At 41.4% G+C, this 19283-nt stretch overlaps 2 protein-coding genes across 5 annotated transcripts in view; both read right to left on the bottom strand.

The window, feature by feature from the left end:
- Positions 1 to 951: 951 nt before the first annotated feature.
- On the bottom strand, positions 952 to 11657 carry arl5a (ADP-ribosylation factor-like 5A). Of its 2 annotated transcripts, none has more exons than XM_024407066.2 (6): positions 11265 to 11657; positions 3549 to 3609; positions 3071 to 3218; positions 2719 to 2802; positions 1792 to 1943; positions 952 to 1534 (listed from the first exon to the last, which is right to left on the bottom strand). In XM_024407066.2, the coding sequence occupies exons 1-6, from the start codon at positions 11308 to 11310 to the stop codon at positions 1486 to 1488; spliced, it is 540 nt and encodes a 179-aa protein (XP_024262834.1). In that variant the 5' UTR covers positions 11311 to 11657; the 3' UTR covers positions 952 to 1485. The 2 variants fall into 2 exon arrangements, with proteins under 2 accessions (XP_024262834.1, XP_024262841.1); XM_024407073.2 differs by lacking the exon at positions 11265 to 11657 and adding an exon at positions 9451 to 9541.
- Positions 11658 to 12041: 384 nt separating this feature from the next.
- The window catches only part of LOC112238503 (voltage-dependent L-type calcium channel subunit beta-4), a 58264-nt gene continuing 51022 nt past the window's right edge, over positions 12042 to 19283 (bottom strand). For all 3 annotated transcript variants that reach the window (XM_024407083.2, XM_024407088.2, XM_024407094.2), the window contains 7 exons: positions 18785 to 18865; positions 16483 to 16541; positions 16063 to 16172; positions 15689 to 15840; positions 15336 to 15431; positions 14969 to 15163; positions 12042 to 14658 (listed from right to left, as the gene is read on the bottom strand). In XM_024407083.2, coding sequence (XP_024262851.1) covers positions 14380 to 14658; positions 14969 to 15163; positions 15336 to 15431; positions 15689 to 15840; positions 16063 to 16172; positions 16483 to 16541; positions 18785 to 18865 — 972 coding nt within the window. In that variant the 3' untranslated portion in view covers positions 12042 to 14379. The remainder of the gene's footprint in view (positions 14659 to 14968; positions 15164 to 15335; positions 15432 to 15688; positions 15841 to 16062; positions 16173 to 16482; positions 16542 to 18784; positions 18866 to 19283) is intronic.

Consider the following 19283-nt stretch of genomic DNA (forward strand, 5'->3'; position numbering starts at 1 on the left):
CACCTGCGGGGAGGGTACAGGATGGCAACAACAACTGCTCGAGTTACACCAGGAACGCACAATCCCTCCATCAGTGCTCAGACTGTCAGCAATAGGCTGAGAGAGGCTGGACTGAGGGCTTGTTGGCCTGTTGTAAGGCAGGTCCTCACCAGACATCACTGGCAACAACGTCACCTATGGGCACAAACCCACCGTCGCTGGACCAGACAGGACTGGCAAAAAGTGCTCTTTACTGATGAGTCGCGGTTTTGTCTCACCTGGGGTGATGGTCAGATTCACGTTTATCGTCAAAGGAATGAGCGTTACACTGAGGCCTGTACTCTGGAGCGGGATCGATTTGGAGGTGGAGGGTCCGTCATGGTCTGGGGTGGTGTGTCACATCATCATCGGACTGAGCTTGTCGTCATTGCAGGCAATCTCAACGCTGTGTGTTACAGGGAAGACATCCTCCTCCTTCCTGCAGGCTCATCCTGACATGACTCTCCTGCATGACAATTCCACCAGCCATACTGCTTGTTCTGTACGTGATTTCCTGCAAGACAGGAATGTCAGTGTTCTGCCATGGCCAGTGAAGAGCCCGGATCTCAATCCCATTGAGCACGTCTGGGACCTGTTGGATCGGAGGGTGAGGGCTAGGGCCATTCCCCCCAGAAATGTCCGGGAACTTGCAAGTGCCTTGGTGGAAGAGTGGGGTGACATCTCACAGCAAGAACTAACAAATCTGGTGCAGTTCATGAGGAGATGCACTGCAGTACCTAATGCAGCTGGTGGCCACACCAGATACTGACTGTTACTTTTGATTTTGACCCCCCCTTTGTTCAGACACACATTATTCCATTTCTGTTAGTCACGTCTGTGGAACTTGTTCAGTTTTTGTCTCAGTTGTTGAATCTTATGTTCATACAAATATTTACACATGTTAAGTTTGCTGAAAATAAACGCAGTTGACAGTGAGAGAACGTTTCTTTTTTTGCTGATATATATATCCCATTTGGGATGCAGATGTAATGTAAATACTGGACTGTACACACAGGGCAATACCACCACCTCAGGCCGTCCGACAATACTGCAACAAGGCCACTCTGGGCAGGCAAGCCCACTCATACACAACTAAAGACGACTCCTGTTAAATCTGAGCTGTCCCAAGCATTCCTTTTTCTTATAGTATGAAAACCAAGCATGCAGATTCAGAAATTAAATACAGTCTTTTGTTTAGTTTTTCTTTCCAGAATGGATCCTGAAATGGTAGAGTGGTACAGTTCTGGTTGTTCACAGTTCTCAGTCAGAGCAGATCAGTGTTCTGTAGAAATAAATAAACACGCAGCAGAAAAACAACATCCTGGCCGGTAGGGAGTCTGGCCAACCGGGTCAAGTCAGTCTCATGGAGAGGAAAAGAGCCGCCTGTAAACCACCCAATCCCTCAGGACTGAAGGTGTAGAGAGAAGAAAGGAACATCACACTGTTGTTGTTGATCAGCGTCAAAGGTCATCTAACCCGCAGTCGTGACATCATCCACTCCAGGCCCTGGCACAACCTAAAAGGTAGGGAGACAGGAAGGAGAGAGATAATGTCATTTTCAGCATATAAAAGTGGGAATAAGACAAATGCTAGTTTAAATGTAAGCGACCCTCCAAGGAGGAAAGACCATAGCTTGCCGGTGCCTGGCACTAAAAAAAGCTGAGCAACAGTGCCCTACTGTATGAATGTTGGACCAGGTCTCTTGCAAAATAACTTTAATCCCAACGAGAATAACCGGCATAAATAATGGTTGAATGAAAATGTTTCGCTTACCCCTCTCCAGTGAGGGCGCAGCAGGCTTGGATGTGCCACTGGTGGTCTTTGACTGAGGTGAGCTGCAGGCTCTGGGAGATCTCAGCCACAGACATACAGCCTTTCACATCCTGTTTGTTAGCAAAAATCAGCAGGCCCGCCTTCTTCAGGTCCTGAAGAGAGGTTGAGGGTGGATGACAAGATGACGCCGATAGACATGGTCACTTTATTCCCAGCTCCTAAGCAACTCTGTTTCAAGCATTTCGCTACAACAGCAATAACATCTGCTAAATATGTGTATGCAACCAGTAAAATTTGATTTGAGTTTGGGTTCTAAATACAAGGAGGGAGGATGAGGAGAATGAAATTGAGAGGTACCCATATGCTCATAGATCATCATAGAACATAGGCTGCTTCCATGTTTGCTAGGCTGAGGGTAGTATCACAGATTGAACAATGAGACAGATATTTCACTGGATGTATAAATGTGAAGCATCCGCTTGGCGTTTCTACTCAATACCAAATATGGTAGTGAGAGGAAGCCCAGCGGCCGGCAATAGAAGAACGAGATAGATTTTGGCCGACATTCTGCACATTTTCTGTTCCCAAAACTAGAATCTGTTTCAAACAGTGGCAAGGTTTTGTAGACTTTAACCTTTGCCAAAGTTCTAAAAAATGGTGTTGATAAGAAAGAGTGCAAAGGTGAATTGAGTTAATGGCACACGCACACTTCACAGAGTAGGTGTTCCCTAACGGAAATAGGCAAATGTTTGCAAGAACACGCCAATAGGATCTCGCTAGCTCGTGCTTGGCTCTGCCCTCCTCCTTGCTTGTTCTGCCCACTATGACAAATTTGTTCCCATCTTAGTTATAAAACTCATTCCACGTTGACACAAATATTGTGTGCAGTGTGCACTATAAAACATGGCCAAGAACACAAAAACTCACTTCATGTGCAAGCATTCTGTAGAGCTCCTCTTTGGTGACAGAGATTCTCTCTCTGTCTGTGCTGTCCACCACTACGATCACAAACTGGAGAGAAAGATAGGGAGAGAGACATAAGAAAGGATATTAAAAAGACAGTCGTAACACTGTACATTAAGTTGCTCTTATATCTAAGTAATAACACTAGCAACATTGTATTAATCCTTTAATATTTTGGAATTTACATTGTAATTACATAGCAATATTGTTGAGCAGTTTTTGTTACATGTTACCAGACAGCCTAGTTTAATTCAAGACACACACAAGTTAACAGTTCAACAAACAACTGCCATACAGCCACAGTATGTGGTCTGACCTCTGTGTTAGTGTAGTACGTGTTCCAGGAGGATCTCAGTGACTCCTGTCCTCCGATGTCCCACATCAGGAAGTGCGTGTTGTTCACCACTATCTCCTCCACGTTGCTGCCTATTGTAGGAGACGTGTGGACCACCTCATTCATAGAACTGCAAACACAAGCACAGGAGTTTCTCAATATCAATGCAAAACAACAATCAAGTCAGTAAGAATGTTGGTAGGCATGAGAACAATGTGGTTGTCAACAGGTAATTTTGTAAATCTATTCCCTATTGGATCACATTCTTCGATAAGTGGGTTAACCAAAAAGTATTTAAGCTAAGGTCACTTTCTCATTTAGCAGAAAAAAAACCTTATGAAGTCCTAATCTCCCCCTAGTTGTGAGAAGAAACTACTGTTGTTGTACCACTGTTTTCCCTTCTTCAGACCTCACTCTCACCCCCCTATCTTCATCTCCTAACAGTAGGCAAAAAACTTACAACTGGTAAAGTATGGTGGTCTTCCCCGCATTGTCCAGGCCCACAATAATAACCTTGTGCTCTGAAAGAAAAAGAGTAAGAAGAAATATGTCTTAAAACCACGTACAAATAATCACAAGACACTAGGCTATAAACTTCTAAAATAAGTCTGACTTCAATGCACTGTGGCTGACCTACACACCCAATAGGGAGCAGCACCATTCTTAATTTTCTTCTAAAACAGTGTTGATATTGTTCAAACAAAGGACCTCAGATCTCCAATGCACAGCCATGAATTAAACAATCCATTCTGTTTTGGAGCAGACTTCGAGACTTGACAGTGAAAAACTACCATGTTTTACACATTTTCACACTGCTCTCTCACTCAGACTTAGCAGTGCCGGAGAAGAGGGGGGAACACGCACAGTTAGGCCTACATTAGGGTGAGCTTGCTTGCTCAAGCTGAAAGCAGCAGCTGTTGGGAATGGTTGGACAGATACTGAGCCACCACCTGGTCATCCAAGCAAAGTCAAAGCCTTCTGGACTCAAACATGCAGCTCCATGTAAACACTGTCGCCTGTACGTAACCACATTATAACTGGAATTTGAGAAATGCACAGTATTACCAGAGAAGAACCAACCAGATATGGGCATAGGCCAGGTTGAGCAAAATTATTACTAACAAAGCTGAACAAATAGCCTAACCACTCCCCACTTGAAAGCTGCAGACAGGAGTATAGTGTGTTTGGATTGGATCTAGGGCTGGGCCTACTCAATACTCTCTCCTTCTCACATCTCCCTTACTCATGCCCATATGATCAACTTATGTAGACTAATCATGTGACTGACAAGGAAATGTTGGTTGAGCAGGACGGAAATTACAGAAGTGAATATTTTGTCTTTAAAACCCCAGAAAACCAGAACTGAGAGGGAGCCTCAAGAACATCTAAAGCCTTGTTAGTTTCTGGGCCATAAGGCTCAAGAGGGGAGAGAGTCCATTTACATCTCTACATGTTTTCTGACATGCCTTCAGGACCATCCACCATGCTGAGTCTAAGGCACTGGGGCTCACATATAGTTGGACTGATCCAGTACTGCAGATAAGAAACAGTAGCCTACACTCTGCCAACACTGCTCCTAGGTCATTATCACCAGCGTCTCCTTATGTCCTCTGGTCATTTCCATGTAAAAGGACCATGAGCACCAACATGTGAAGTTCATAGCCAAATTGTATGTGCTCCTATGAACTTCACATGTTGGTGCTTATATAGATATATATATACACACACATACATACATGCATATACACACACTTTTCTCAACAATGACCTTTACCAACATTTATATTTCATTTTGCAGAAATGATTTGCATTCTGTAAGATGAAGCCTTACACTCAGTGGGAACTGACCTATATAGATAGGGCTAGATTGAAATGTTTCTACAGAATAAATATGGAAGGCATATGCATAACCATGGTAGCAATTAAAAGGGAACAGTTAGGAGATAATGGGAAAATTATTAGATTAAAAGGTGAGGACAACAGTTCACCTGACAAGACTGAATCCAAACATTACACTTGATTTTATGGGCATTTTACATTTACTGTTCTTTTCTCTGCATTTGTTGATCTGAAAATACTCAGGATACATTCAGTAACATGATAAGAATATTCTTGGGAATTTTGTGGAACGTAAAGCATAAGACAACAAATAAATGACAAGGACTTGAGTGAGAGGTGCATAGTTCCTAAGTCATTTCAATGCACTTATGACTGAAAGAGTCTTCAACTAGTTCTCCTAACTGTGTCGTTGAGGAATTAAGAGCAAGCACACTTTTGTTTGGAACTCAACCTTGCCATCACACAATTACTGTTGTTGTTTAGACAATCGAAAAACGGCCCATTGTAAATCGAAATCTGGGTCAGCCGGGCATGATTTGAAAGCTTGTTCTATTGCAAACACGACTAGGTAAATTAATACGATCTTACAGTGTTAGGATTTCACAAGGCAATTCAGAGAAGCAGACTATAATTTTGGTGCGCACAGAATAGAGTCATGAGTGCATTCAGATGTGTGATCCACGGCAAATAGTCTTGACAACACAACAACAACCAAACTCATTCTGTTCAGTGAAACCCAGGGTATAACGCAGTGTCATTTTGTAACTGTACACCAAACATGGTGATCAGAAAGGTTGACACTGTACACTGAGTGTACAAACTCAGGGGTGCAACTCAATATTAGGAAGGTGTTCATGTTTTGTACACTCAGTATATTACAGTACATGCATTTTATGATATGGAAAGGTGAAGTGCACACATGGACAACAAAACACTTGCAAAAGTGGCCCAATTAACGGGATGGGGAGCAACTTTTTGTTGCCCGTGGTGCTCAAGTTCAGAACGGCTGTCAGTCATAACCGATACAGCGGTGTGAAGTGGAGACCCTGAGCTCTGATGTCATGTATAACATGTTAGTGTACAGCTACTGTCTGCATTCCGATTTAGGCACATATGTCTCCAAATCTGCCATTTTCAACCCATATACGAGTACAAGTGTTTTAGTGGGGCTAAATAAAATTTGATTTGATTTGGCTGGGAATTACCAGGGACCTCACGATACGATATCAAGATACTTAGGTGCCAATACGATATTGCGATTCTACATGTATTGCATTTCGATACTGTGATTTTATTGTGATTCAATGTCAAACCGCTCAGGAAGGAGACGCGTTCTGTCTCCTAGAGATGAACGTACTGTGGTGTGAAAAGTGCAAATCAATCCCAGAACAACAGCAAAGGACCTTGTGAAGATGCTGCCAGAAACAGGTACAAAAGTATCTATATCCACAGGGAAACGAGTCCTATATCGACATAACCTGAAAATCCACTCAGCAAGGAAGAAGCCACTGCTCCAAAACCGCCATAAAAAAAGCCAGGCTAAGGTTTGCAACTGCACATGGGGACAAAGATCCTACTTTTTGGAGAAATGTCCTCTGGTCTGATGAAACAAAAATAGAACTGTTTGGCCATAATGACCATCGTTATGTTCGGAGGAAAAAGGGGGAGGCTTGCAAGCAAAAGAACACCATCCCAACCGTGAAGCACAGAGGTGGCAGCATCATGTTGTGGGGGTGCTTTGCTGCTGGAGGGACTGGTGCTCTTCACAAAATAGATGGCATCATGAAGAAAGAAAATTTTGTGGATATATTGAAGCAACATCAATATATCAGTCAGGAAGTTAAAGCTTGGTCACAAATTGGTCTTCCAAATGGACAATGACCCCAAGCATACTTCCAAAGTTGTGGCAAAATGGCTTAAGGACAACAAAGTCAAGGTATTGGAGTGGTCATCACAAAGCCCTGACCTCAATTCTATATAAAGTTTGTGGGCAGACCTGAAAAAGCGTGTGCGAGCAAGGATCCTACAAACCTGACTCAGTTACCCCAGCTCTGTCAGGAGGAATGGGACAAAATTCACCCAACTTATTGTGGGAAGGTTGTGGAAGGCTACCTGAAATGTTTGACCCAAGTTAAACAATTTAAAAGGCAATGCTACCAAATACTAATTGAGTGTATGTAAACTTCTGACCCACTGGGCCCACTGAATATGATGAAAGAAATAAACTGAAATAAATCACTCTCTACTATTATTCTGACATTTCACATTCTTAAAATAAAGTGGTGATAACTGACCTAAGACACGGGATTTTAATAAGATTAAATGTCAGGAATTGTGAAAAACTGAGTTTAAATGTATTTGGCTAAGGTGTATGTAAACGTCCGACTTCAACTGTACCTTGACACAGCACTCAACACCTAATTGAACTACTCTGGACTGTCTTCAAAGTCTGTCAGTCAGTGGAGTACTTTACTTTCATTACAACTGAACAAATAGTAGAAGACTACTTTGGTACTTTAAGGAAAGGGAAATTCCTATTTTTGCTCTCAGAAACAACTGTATATTCCTAGCTAGAGATGATGACACAATAGTAGTATGGGAAGCCAACTTCCCATGGGGGTGGTCTTATCGATGCCATTATGTAGATACTTGTTCTGGTGAGTGTTATTTTTTGCCATTAGGTAATGCAGATACCAACTTGTTTTGAACCTGATACAAATCTTACTATGTGAACTTTTTTTGCAGCCACTGCAAAAAATGCAGATTGCACAGAGCACACAGCTGCGTCACCAGAGTTTGAGCTCACCACCAGTTAGTCTTGTGTAAGCAAATGCATAAGATATTTTCTCAGTTGCAAAGGTCGCTCAGGTGCTTTAGGCTGTGTGAGCAGTTAAAATATATGCATACTGTTCCATTCACACTCTACTACCGTCCCTATTTACTGTAAATAGCCAATCAAAGCCTTCCTCAGACACAGGACATAGCCAATTACAATAGACCTATGTGAGAGGACAAGGTCTTTATATTACAAAATAAAGACATTGTGAGAGGAGATTCCAATGAAACTAGCCTGTTTTTATAAGACAATTCAGCTACAGTATCGCTCTGACTGAACCAATATGGAGCCACTCAGAAATGTCTCATGTATATTTTAAATGAGACCAGAAAATACAGTGTACAATGCTAGGCTATATATGCAAAAATACTTTCATGTAGAGCAGATATGAAAGGTGCTGTAAGCCTCTAACAATAGTTCGCCTGAGTGAAGAAGCTGGGTAAAAAGTTGACAAAACAGATCATTTCCATTTTCAGCAGCGTTGAAAACATAAAAAGCACTGCATGACAGGACATGCTTTGGGTGGGAGGTATGCCTAACTCTGGTAGTAACAGACAAAAAAGATGGCGTTGTATTTCGTTAGAGGCTAGCTGTCCAGCCAGGGACAACTGTAGCTTTATTGTAAACTCCTTATGGAATTGCCATACCATACATGTTTGGCTTGACAATGACAGAAATGGAGTTAGCAAAAACACTAGCATATCAAGCATATCTGGAACCAGGCTAGGACAACAGACAGGAGTCGTCATCATTCAGAATGAGTCATTCCTTCATTTTCCTTCAACACATTCTGATGTGGCAGTAAACACGTTTCCATCCAGTTTTTATTACGGCTGGGAATAGCCAGGGACCAGCCAGGGACTTCACAATACGATATTATCATGATACATACGTGCAGATACAATATGTATTGCGATTCTCGATATTCTATGTATTGCTATTTGATACGGTGATTGTATTGTGATTCAATGGTTGAAGCATATTGCTCACAGTGCCTTCTGCAGAGCGACAAGAGAACCATGAGAAAACTAGTGTTGATCAGTCATGGAAATAAAAGTGCTAAAAACAAATTGGCTCCCTATTTAAAAATAAAAGATGGAAATCAAGCTATGAGGGGAAAAAAAACGAGTTTTGGTGCAGGAACAGCCAACTAGCGCAAAAATAATATTGCTATATTGTCAAAACGATACGAAATAATATCACAATATGTTTTCACCCCCATCACTAGTTTGTATGCGAGGAAAGTCATGGCATATGAAAAATATATTTTTTAAACACGACAAGTGTGAAGGAAACAGGAAATGTTGGTATAATTTAAAATGTCGACAGACAATTTGTTCTTTCGACAGAAAATGTATTATGCAACAATTTGCGGTGGAAACGATTTATTGTGTTACTGTTGATAGAATAACCTTCATGTCGAGGTAAATTTGCAGTCACGTGACGCTATATTTATTATGGATCCCCATTAGGTGCAAGGCAGCAGCTACACTTCCTGAGGTCCAGCTAAATCAAGGCAGTTATATAGTCCAGGGTGGTAAAAGTGCATGGTGATGAGCTTGATGCTACTTTCCAATAAAATCGAGGGTCTTAATTTGTAAGTTAGTTACACGATGATCGGTGCTTAGCTGTCAATTAACAAAATCAAAATAATTTTGATTTGATCCATCTCAACATATAATCTTACCTGTCGAGTGTCTACTTTATCCGTGAACAGTTGTCTGGAGAGCATGCACGAAAACCAGATTGGGTGTAACAGGGTTATATTGGTGATTCCCCTTGCCACTTTATTGTTAAGCCAATGGGTTTTTGGTTTGAGTTTGTCTTGCCTTCACCTACTCAACATGGCATCTTATTGGCTGGTTTGCGTAGCTTGCTTACGAGGGGGGATGTTCCAGTTAGAATCGCCCCAGTGAACAAGCACCAAACCAGCGTGCGTGAGTGCAGAGTTGGATGGTGAGACGTGCAATTTTGTGCCATTCCTAACAGAATAAAGCTACATGACTGGTGCTACATGTTGGAGTTCCGTGTCGATGACTGATTGTACACAACGCAAGACGAGTACTGTTACGTGGGCCAATTATCGAAACAGTTTGTGTGACAAAACTATGGAAAATGGAATGGAGACACTTGACACTGTTTTGTTATTCGTTACATGAACATTTAAGCGCAAAAATTGTTTATGTGCACTATGTCATAACGCACAGACTTGTATCCGCAAAGTCAGTCTGATGGAAACACCTCTGGTGTGGAAAGGCACATATTTTAATGCCGGTTTTATAATATTTGCACGCAAATTGGATGGAAACCAAGCTACTGACTGCATGCGAGTGAACCACTTTAGTTACTATATCCGTGATTGTTTATGTATTTGTCCTTTTATTTGACGAGGCAAACAAGTATTTACCGCAGTCAGTGATCCCCTGAGAATAGATAGGCCTACAACATAAAACCGAACGGTCCAGAGAAATACTATTCCATAGAAATACTCTGCTGCCCTCGGCGCTCATGTTTACAGGGGTTCGCACAGATCTGATTACATATCGAGTGAGCTCAGGATTGAGCCAGGAGGAATTGGTTACATTTTCAGCTAATTCAGACAAATGCACAGTGCACTAAAGACGACAACAGACACAGTTTTAGTCTACAATCTGTGAAAGGAACGGGACAAATGTAGCTGGGCTCGTGCTCAAATTTGAAACTTGAAGTTCCATTTTACTCTCCAGTGATCCTGAATTTACCTACCTGATAATATACCTCTCATTAAATTAGTTCAATATGGACACAACACCTAGATAACATAAACACCCACCAAAAGAGTACTGTATTTTATGGAATCTACTAGTACACTTCCCATGGAAAAGAAAAACTCAGGAGCTTATGCTTCCCAAGAGGAAGAAAATTTGCAACATTATATACATTGTACTGTAGTGCATGTTCCTCTGTTTACTAAGCCAAACCGGAGTCGGTCTACTCTAAACAATGACAATGTAACATTAGCTAGCAATGTTAGGCCTTGAAAGTCAGAATAGCTAAGGACATAACGTCAACTAAATCTGTCGTTCTACCCCTGAACAAGGCAGTTAACCCACTGTTCCTAGGTCGTCATTGTAAATAAGAATATGTTCTTAATGGACTTGACGAGTTAAAGGTTAAAATAAAATAGTACAGCACAGGCCCCCTGAACACTGCAGTGTTGACGATAGCTAGCTAGCTATGAGATATATCATTCAACTAACGTTACCTAACTAATGTATGTATTACTGTAAATTACAGCAAAATAGTTACCTAGGTAGCTACAGTAACTGGGTAAAGAAAAGGCAGCTTTACGTTAGACTGATATAGGCCCGGTAAAAACTAAAGCCATGATACATTAGCAAGTAAACTAACGTAGCTAGCTAACGTAACCAGTGGACCAGGCTTGGCTGTGTTGGCTAACAGCTGGACTAGCTAGCTAACTTATCCATTTAACTTCACACTCGACGTTAACGATATACTTACCTTGATGATTGAAAAGCCTCCATAGCTTGGTGAAAAGTATTCCCATGGCTGTTGCGGAGCCTTTGGACAACTACCAGTAGCTACGGCCAATTAATTTAGCTAGGCTATAGCGAATTCCTGAAGATGTTGCTAATGCGCTAGCCAGGCAGTGCTGCTGTCAGTATCACACTTGGCAATATTTGACGGTGAAAAGTAAACCAGTAATGTCAACGCTTCTTGACAACGTTTTCATCTTTGTACGAAGGCCTTTATGGTCGACATAGAATTACAGGACGCGGTTTACATTTTATTTCTAGATAATACAATGATAGCTGGCTTGCTTGGTCCGCTGGAGTGCGGTCGTCAACACTGACGCACGCCTACTCTAAACTGCACTCTCTCCACAGTCGGTCCAGTGAGGATAGATTCCAGAGAGAATCAGAAAATTATTACCCACAGTAGTACTGCATCAATAGGCACTTTACGTCATATTTTGAAGTGAGGCAATTGCAAGCATTCACAAAATGACACATATTTGATAAGACAGTGTCTTCAGTTTAGTCCATGCAGGGAACCTGTGGGACAAACAAACATAAATTGCACAACAAAGGAAGGAAAGTAAATGATCACAATGAATAAATCATGATTCACTGTAATCCGGTGAGTATCCACTGGATGTACACTGCTTTGTGTTCTGTTTTAGTGAAGAGGAAATTATTTTTTTGATAACTCAATGGCCTACATCTTCAGATAACACATCTGTCCTAAGAAGGGAGGCAATGAAGAAAATAGTTCATTATAACAGAGCTCGGAATTTATTTAACAAAATAAGTTAATTTTTTATGCAGCTAGAGTTGGTTCTCATTATACATCAATGTTCCATAAAACATATTTCTCTTTCTTCTTGATGAATTAAAGTGTTGTATTAGTCATGCAGTTATGCATTTCCCTTTTGAATGTCATCTTTCACAAAAATAACAATAACACAATAACATAATCATTGAACTGCAATGAAGCCGCTAAGTAGCCGAGGAAGGAAAAGCATCAGCATGCAGCACTGTACACATTTGCATAGTAAATTATCTTTTTTCTCTAGATTAGTTTGTCTTTTTTGTTTTTCTCTTTACGAGCATGCCTTTATAGAATACAGCATAAACAGAAATCAAGCTGTCTTGGCAATAGAAGAAGGCATTCAAAGATGAAGAAGAAATAATAATGACGCACACCCAGTATTGGTGCACAACACACAACTCATAGTATATAGAGAGACATTATCTGACGTAAACTTCTAGCCATCACCTCCCCAGTCTATACCCTTCACACTCTCTACACAACTTAACTTTTATAATTGGCTAACCATATAGACCTTAAAAACTCCTAACTAAAATGCTACATTTTGAGGATATGTATTTGATTAGGAGAGTAACCACTCCATTGCTACAGTGCTAAAAAAGAAAGGAAGTATGAATAGAGAAAGAAGTTTAACACAAGGCCTGGGTTAAGCAATAAGGCTGTAATTTGTGTTATGATACGCAAATTCTTGGGATAGTAAAATTGTCCTTTAAAAAAACGACATAATTTTGTTTTCACGGCCAGTACATGGAAGACTTTTAAATGGGGCATTAATATAGAATAGCCGATGGTTGGAAAGCAAATAATACTGACCAAGTGTTTGATGTCAGAATCACAAACCTTTCTGACAATATAACATTAACTTCACAGCAGACTGAAGCCTTCTCTTCCTCTTATGTGTTGACTAATTTAATTGTTGAAATGTGAGTATCATAAATAACAGTCACTTACTCAACTACAGTGTCCTACTGGTTTTTCAATAGCAACAACACATACATAACAGCACTGGATCATAATTCCATGACATACTGTATATTGACAAAAAGACATGATGGCATTGATCATTCTAAACCAATGAAACTTTGCTGAGCGGACAGCAGGTATTTCTTACTGGCCAAACAGGACTTTCTTTGAATATATTACACTTGAATTAAGAAGACTGTTACAAAGAGAAGAAAATATGATGCAAATGAAATCACTATCAGAGGCTGCTTGTACAGAACATGGGATGTGGTAAACCAATCAGATGATCAATATTTCCCTGATTGGAAGTATAACCATCTTCACTGAGCCTATCCTCTGAAACCCATTTGAACAATTGAAACTAAGCACACATGGGCATATTGCCCTTCTCAACATTGGATGCCTAGTCTTGAGATCTACTAACTTGAATTTGGCTATTTCCTCTTGGATTCCACATACTAAACTGATAGGCAAAGTACTCACACTAGAGTGTTAAGGTACTATATAAAGAAGGGATGCACCCTTTCCTGAAAGAGCACAAGATATGAAACTTGCTCAGCAAATTCTACTTAGAAAAGTGTGATTTTCTGTCCTGATGTGGCATGTCGCAAATGGCACTAAGTATCATTGAGGAGAAGAAGGGAATAGAAGTCCAGGAAACTAGAAGATTCCGATTCAGAAACCCCCTAAATAATCACTCAACATTTTGCAAAACAGAAACTTTGTCTGCTCTGAGAAGCAGGTTATAGGCTACAGGACTGGAAACACTAACATCCAAGACAATTTCAAACAACTTAGTGATATTAATTAAAGATACAGTGCACTGACTCTGCTGCTATTGGCTCCTGGAAACGTGCAAAGAGGTTCTCTGCTGATCGAGTGATGCATGGCTCTGCCTGGCACTGGTTCAAGGCAGGTGATGATGGGTCATCATGACCACCATGACAGCTACCCCTGCTAACACTGAGACAACAGGGAGTCGAGGACCACATGGTCACCACTTTCACCCAGCCATGCCAAGTCTCTGCCATGTTAGAAAAGAAGAAGACAAGCCCAGTGTTGGGCCTTCCCTTTAAAAAAAACATGGTGAAAATCTGCTCCTCAACCTATTTTTAGTTTTTTTTTAATGGAGGCGTCGAGATTTGATTTTCAGTTGGTCAATGTTCACATTTCCAGTGTGAACCAGTGCCAGAGGTAAAGCGAGTTACTAACACTTTATAAAAAGGTTGTTACAGTACAATTAAATGAAATAGCTGTCTTGTGGCTCTGTCGTACCCAATGTGAAGGGAAGAGAGGCCTATGTGATATAAGGGTCTTCAGCTCAAAGCCTGTGCCTGGAGTCATGGCTGTAGCCTCCGGGGGAGCCGTTGCGGTTGCGGTGGGGCTTGTACGTGTCCTGGTAGGGGTCATGATAGTCCTCCTCCACCAGGGGGTAGTGGACCTGGTCCCGGCTGTGCTGCGAGCCGGAGGATAGGCGGTTACGGCTCTTCCTCTGCCGCTCATTGTGGTAGTTCTCGTCTGAGGGCATTAGGCTGTGTCTCTCGATGGGTGAGTGGTCTCCTGCTGTGTGATTGCTGTTCCTGTTTGTATTTCTTTGGCCCTGTCCAGGGAGAAGGAGGGGACATATTGTATAAATCTGGTCATTCAGCCATTGACTATAGCATCAGCATTTTCATTACTGTGGCAATATTTTTTTTATATAGTGAGAAAAATCTCAGTGACTATAAGACTCCATAAATAGGCAACAATCCTGTATCATTTTATTACTGACTGATACCTTTTCCAATTAATTATTTACAACTGATTTGCCCAACGATAATTCAGCAAAATAAACAGTCACTATAGCTATTGCCACCACATCTATTGTACTTTAACCCCCTATATAACTAAATAAGATCAATTATAATCACCTGTTGGTTCACCAGCCCGGTTATGGCTGTGGGGTACGGAGAGAGAGCGGTAGATCCCAGGTTGCGGCCCAGCAGAGGGTTGAGAGGGGTGCTCAGGGAGGTGTGTGTGGCCCTCCAGTAGGCTTCCAGGTACTCTGCCAGGTGCTCACATGCATCCTCCAGCTGATTCTCATCCAGAATGATGTCAAACATTTCCTGAGAGAGAGGAGGGGAAAGAGAGAGACAGATAGAGAGAGCGAGGGTGAGAGCAGAGACATGTAGAATTAGACTTGACAGACTGACTTGCTGATAGCCCTTGTGAAGGCCAGAGACAGTAACAGGATGTAGCAGTTGACAGAGTGTACTGTGGGGGATATTGGATGCCTACCGGGGGGCACTGTGCTAGTTTGTCCGCTGCCACCAGCTGCACATTCAAGTGTTTGCTCTGGGATTTCCCTCTCGACTTGATCAGCCGCTGCAGAACCTGTGGATAGTTGATATATAAATCAAGCCAGAAGAGGGCAGCAATGCAAATCAGCCTGGTCATGGTTGGGAATGGAAATAGTCACAGTGGGAACCCATCAATGTCAAATCCTGGAATTCACCTTAAAAAATATATTTGTAGATGTCAAAAGGATTTCACTCCCGGAGCCTGGTTCCTCTGAATTCCCTCCCATTTTCAATCCAGGTACATTAGTAAAATTAGAACCATTTGGGGATAAAGGGAAGCCTAAATATTACCTTAGGAGAGGACACTTTAACATGGACGATGATAGGTGCTAAGGACGTCTTTGTGAGCTGGGCCGGATGGTTGATCGTGTCAGCATCCAGAACCACCAGCTGTAAGGATCGGGCCAGCTCAAATATCCTCTCAATCTCACTCTGAACTTCCGCTGTACAGGAAAAAGAAGACAGATCACAGACAGAGGATGAATCTATTTATAACGACAAGCTCAGAAGACATAAACTCCACAAATTCTGTGTAAAACAGATCCTTTATCAGATATGTAAAATATATTATATGCATACATGTATTTGTAACTTCCATTTTAACATGTACAATATACCCACATTAAAGTAAAGAATGATAGCATTCAATGCCATTGTGTTGATACCTAGGTTGGATCTAGTGTTGGATCTTTCAATGATGGCCCTCTTGCTGGGGTTGTTGAGCACTGACCTCTTGGCCAGAGCGATGTCTGCCGTTACCCTTGTAATGGATATCCTACAAGTTATAGATTCAAGACAGACAGAATAGGAGAACATACAACACAACATATTAGTCTCAATCCAGACTGGTATTGTATGGTTACCAGAATGTTTATACAACCTAAGGAAAGACCTAGTCAAAACAGGTGGTCAAATAAGGTACTTTGACAACTCATTAAATTAATTTACAAGTGCTTTACATCTTTTTTTCAACTAGCTATAGTAGTTTGCATGAGGGTAAGTGGAGCAGCATGCAGAGGGTTAGTACAGTGTGCAGGGGAAAGGGCTGGAGACAATATGCAGGAAAAGGCCTGATGACTCCTCACCTGCCATCAAACCTGTGCTTCAGGAAATCAAAGAGTGCTTTCTGCATCATGTCTGTCACCTGCACACAGAGCCCGGGAGCAGCAGAGGATGGCAGACAGAAAAGAGGGATAAAACAGTGAGGAAAAAGGGGTGAAAGAGAGAGCGAGAGCGTGAGTAACAGGACAGGGGAGAGAGGGTTAAGACAGACAGCAAGGAAATAAGCCAGCAGAAATTCATTGACAATTCCTCACAGCTATAGCAAGCCTGGAAGAACCCTTTGCAAGACACATTTCATATGCTGAAGCTACATTCCCTGATGGGCAATGTTTATAAATAGCACATGTTATGGACAAAGGTACCCAAGGATGTCAAAAGAACAGTTGTCAACTTTGCAATCATTTTCGATTTCAGTATTAGTGCTATATCATGACCATCCCATCTTTCCCCATCCACCACCATTATCCATCCAATAAAGATTTCTCCATATTCCTCATATCTAGAAGGTCTCTCTTTATGTAGTGTTGGGTTGTCTCTCTTGTTGCGATGTGTGTTTTGTCCTATATTTTTATATAATTTATTAAAAAATGTAATCCCAGCCGCCGTCCCGCAGGAGGCCTTTTGCCTTTTGGTAGGTCGTCATTGTAAATAAGAATTTGTTCTTAAACTGACTTGCCTAGTTAAATAAAGTTGAAATAAAAATGAATTATGACATCCACCCAGAAGGTCCATTCAGGCTCCTCTGATCCTGCCTGTGATTTTTTCCACCGGGCCAAAGCATCCATCAAAGGAGAAGCATGATCTCTGGTTTCTTTCCACTTCATTTTCTAAAGAATTAATCCTGGTTACATTAAATAAGGTGATTAAGGCCTACAATGAAGTGTCATAAAGACCAATGCCGATGTGATGAATTGGGCTATAGCAGGCCAGACCAGTCTTCATTAATGCTATTTTTGCAAGCTATTTGAATTACACTCTGAAGCTGGGTTGAACTGTAGTTTTGAGGACAAGTCTAGCAAGGAGCAGTGTGGAACAATTATTATATGGTATATCCAAAAATATGAGAGTTAAAGACTTTTTGTGTGCTTTTCACACAGAAATAATCATATTCTTTTTGTTAATGGCAACATTGACATTTTTTACATTTCGCTAGGGACATTTTTAGAGGAAAAAACAGATGTTGTGTAAGCTCTCTTGACATTGAGCATGAATGACAACAGCGTCGTGCTGTTCACACAACAAAGCAGTGTACTGTAATGAGATATTTTGGACCAATACACACGTCTTTGTAAGTTGGGCAAAAATTCCCATTAATAAGACCAAATTGTGCCCCCATTCCATCCACCTTGTCGCTGACAAAAAATATATATATTTTTGCTGTATTATCATAATAACAAACACAGTTTTCTTGTACACACACAGATCTTCTGGTGCTGTTAAGCTCTGTGTTTCTAATTTCAAGCCATGTTCCACTTTTTCAGACTGACGGGTTTTACCCAGAAGGTTGTTACCACGGCAACACGGTGGAGAGGAGATGAGGACTGTGATTCTGTGTGAAGATGATCCTAGCTCCTCACTTCCCTCCATACATGCCGGGGAAAAGATGCTGCCCTATTTCTTCTGCAAGCCCCCATTGCTGGTTAGTTAGCAATGAATGGATTGGCCTGACATAGCTGTTATTGTTGGAGACCTCCAAATATCTACTCTGATAATAAATGGGGGAGTTATTCACTGTCCGTGAATGTGTGGGTAAAGCTCTTCAATGGAGCTGCATCTTAACCTCTAGTCTACACGCTGACGGTCCTCAATATTGATTACAAAACGGAGAGCTGGGAATTGTTGTCACTTTGGTGTAATGTATGGCACACAACCAAATATTGCAGTCGTTCTGAATAGCTATTTTGGAGGCTTAATAACACTTGACCTGTCACGCCCTGACCTGAGAGAGCCTTTTTATGTCTTTATTTTGGTTTGGTCAGGGTGTGATTTGTGTGGGCATTCTATGTTCTATTTTCTATGTTTTTCTATTCCTTTGCTTTGGCTGGGTATGGTTCTCAATCAGGGACAGCTGTCATTCGTTGTCTCTGATTGGGAATCATACTTAGGCAGCTTTTCCCCTTTTGTCAGTGTGGGAAGTTGCCTTTGTTAGTGGCACTATAGCCCTCTTAAGCTTCACGGTCATATTGTTTTGTTGGCGACATTAGAAATAAAGTAATGTACGCTGACCACGCTGCGCTTTGGTCCACTTATTTCTTCGAGGAAGACGGCTGTGACATGACCAATACAACAACAAGAGACCGAAAGTATTATTGCTATGATGCCAACCTCATATCCCTTCAGGGACGGTCCTACCAGGACCACTGGTCTCATAGAGGGGACCACGTCATAGGGAGGGATGTGTTCAGTCTGTAGTGGAGATAGATGGTTAGAGGGAGCACAGACACCACAGCAACATGTAACATGCCATTCACCATTATGAAGTCCTTTTATTAGGTATTATTACATGTCAAGAAAGTTTGTCAGTGTATTTACAGTGTTACAACGTAACGTGTTACCAATGGATGTTGAATGTGTATAACAGTAGCTGGATGTATTACAGCTATCCGCTGTTAAGTGATGCTATTAAGACATTTGGACGGTTCTGTTTTACTTCCTGATAATGTGCTGACAAAGTGTTGTTACAAAAAATACTGCCAGCAGATTAAAGACGAGATATCCAATTCTACACATTTTGCCATAGGGTGTAGAAAACTGTTTCCAGTTTTTAATATGATATCTGAGTGACTAACATATCAATGTGGGCTCCCCAGTCGTTGAGACTGGT

The sequence above is a fragment of the Oncorhynchus tshawytscha genome, linkage group LG03 (genome assembly GCF_018296145.1).
Source record: "Oncorhynchus tshawytscha isolate Ot180627B linkage group LG03, Otsh_v2.0, whole genome shotgun sequence".
Lineage (NCBI taxonomy): Eukaryota > Metazoa > Chordata > Actinopteri > Salmoniformes > Salmonidae > Oncorhynchus > Oncorhynchus tshawytscha.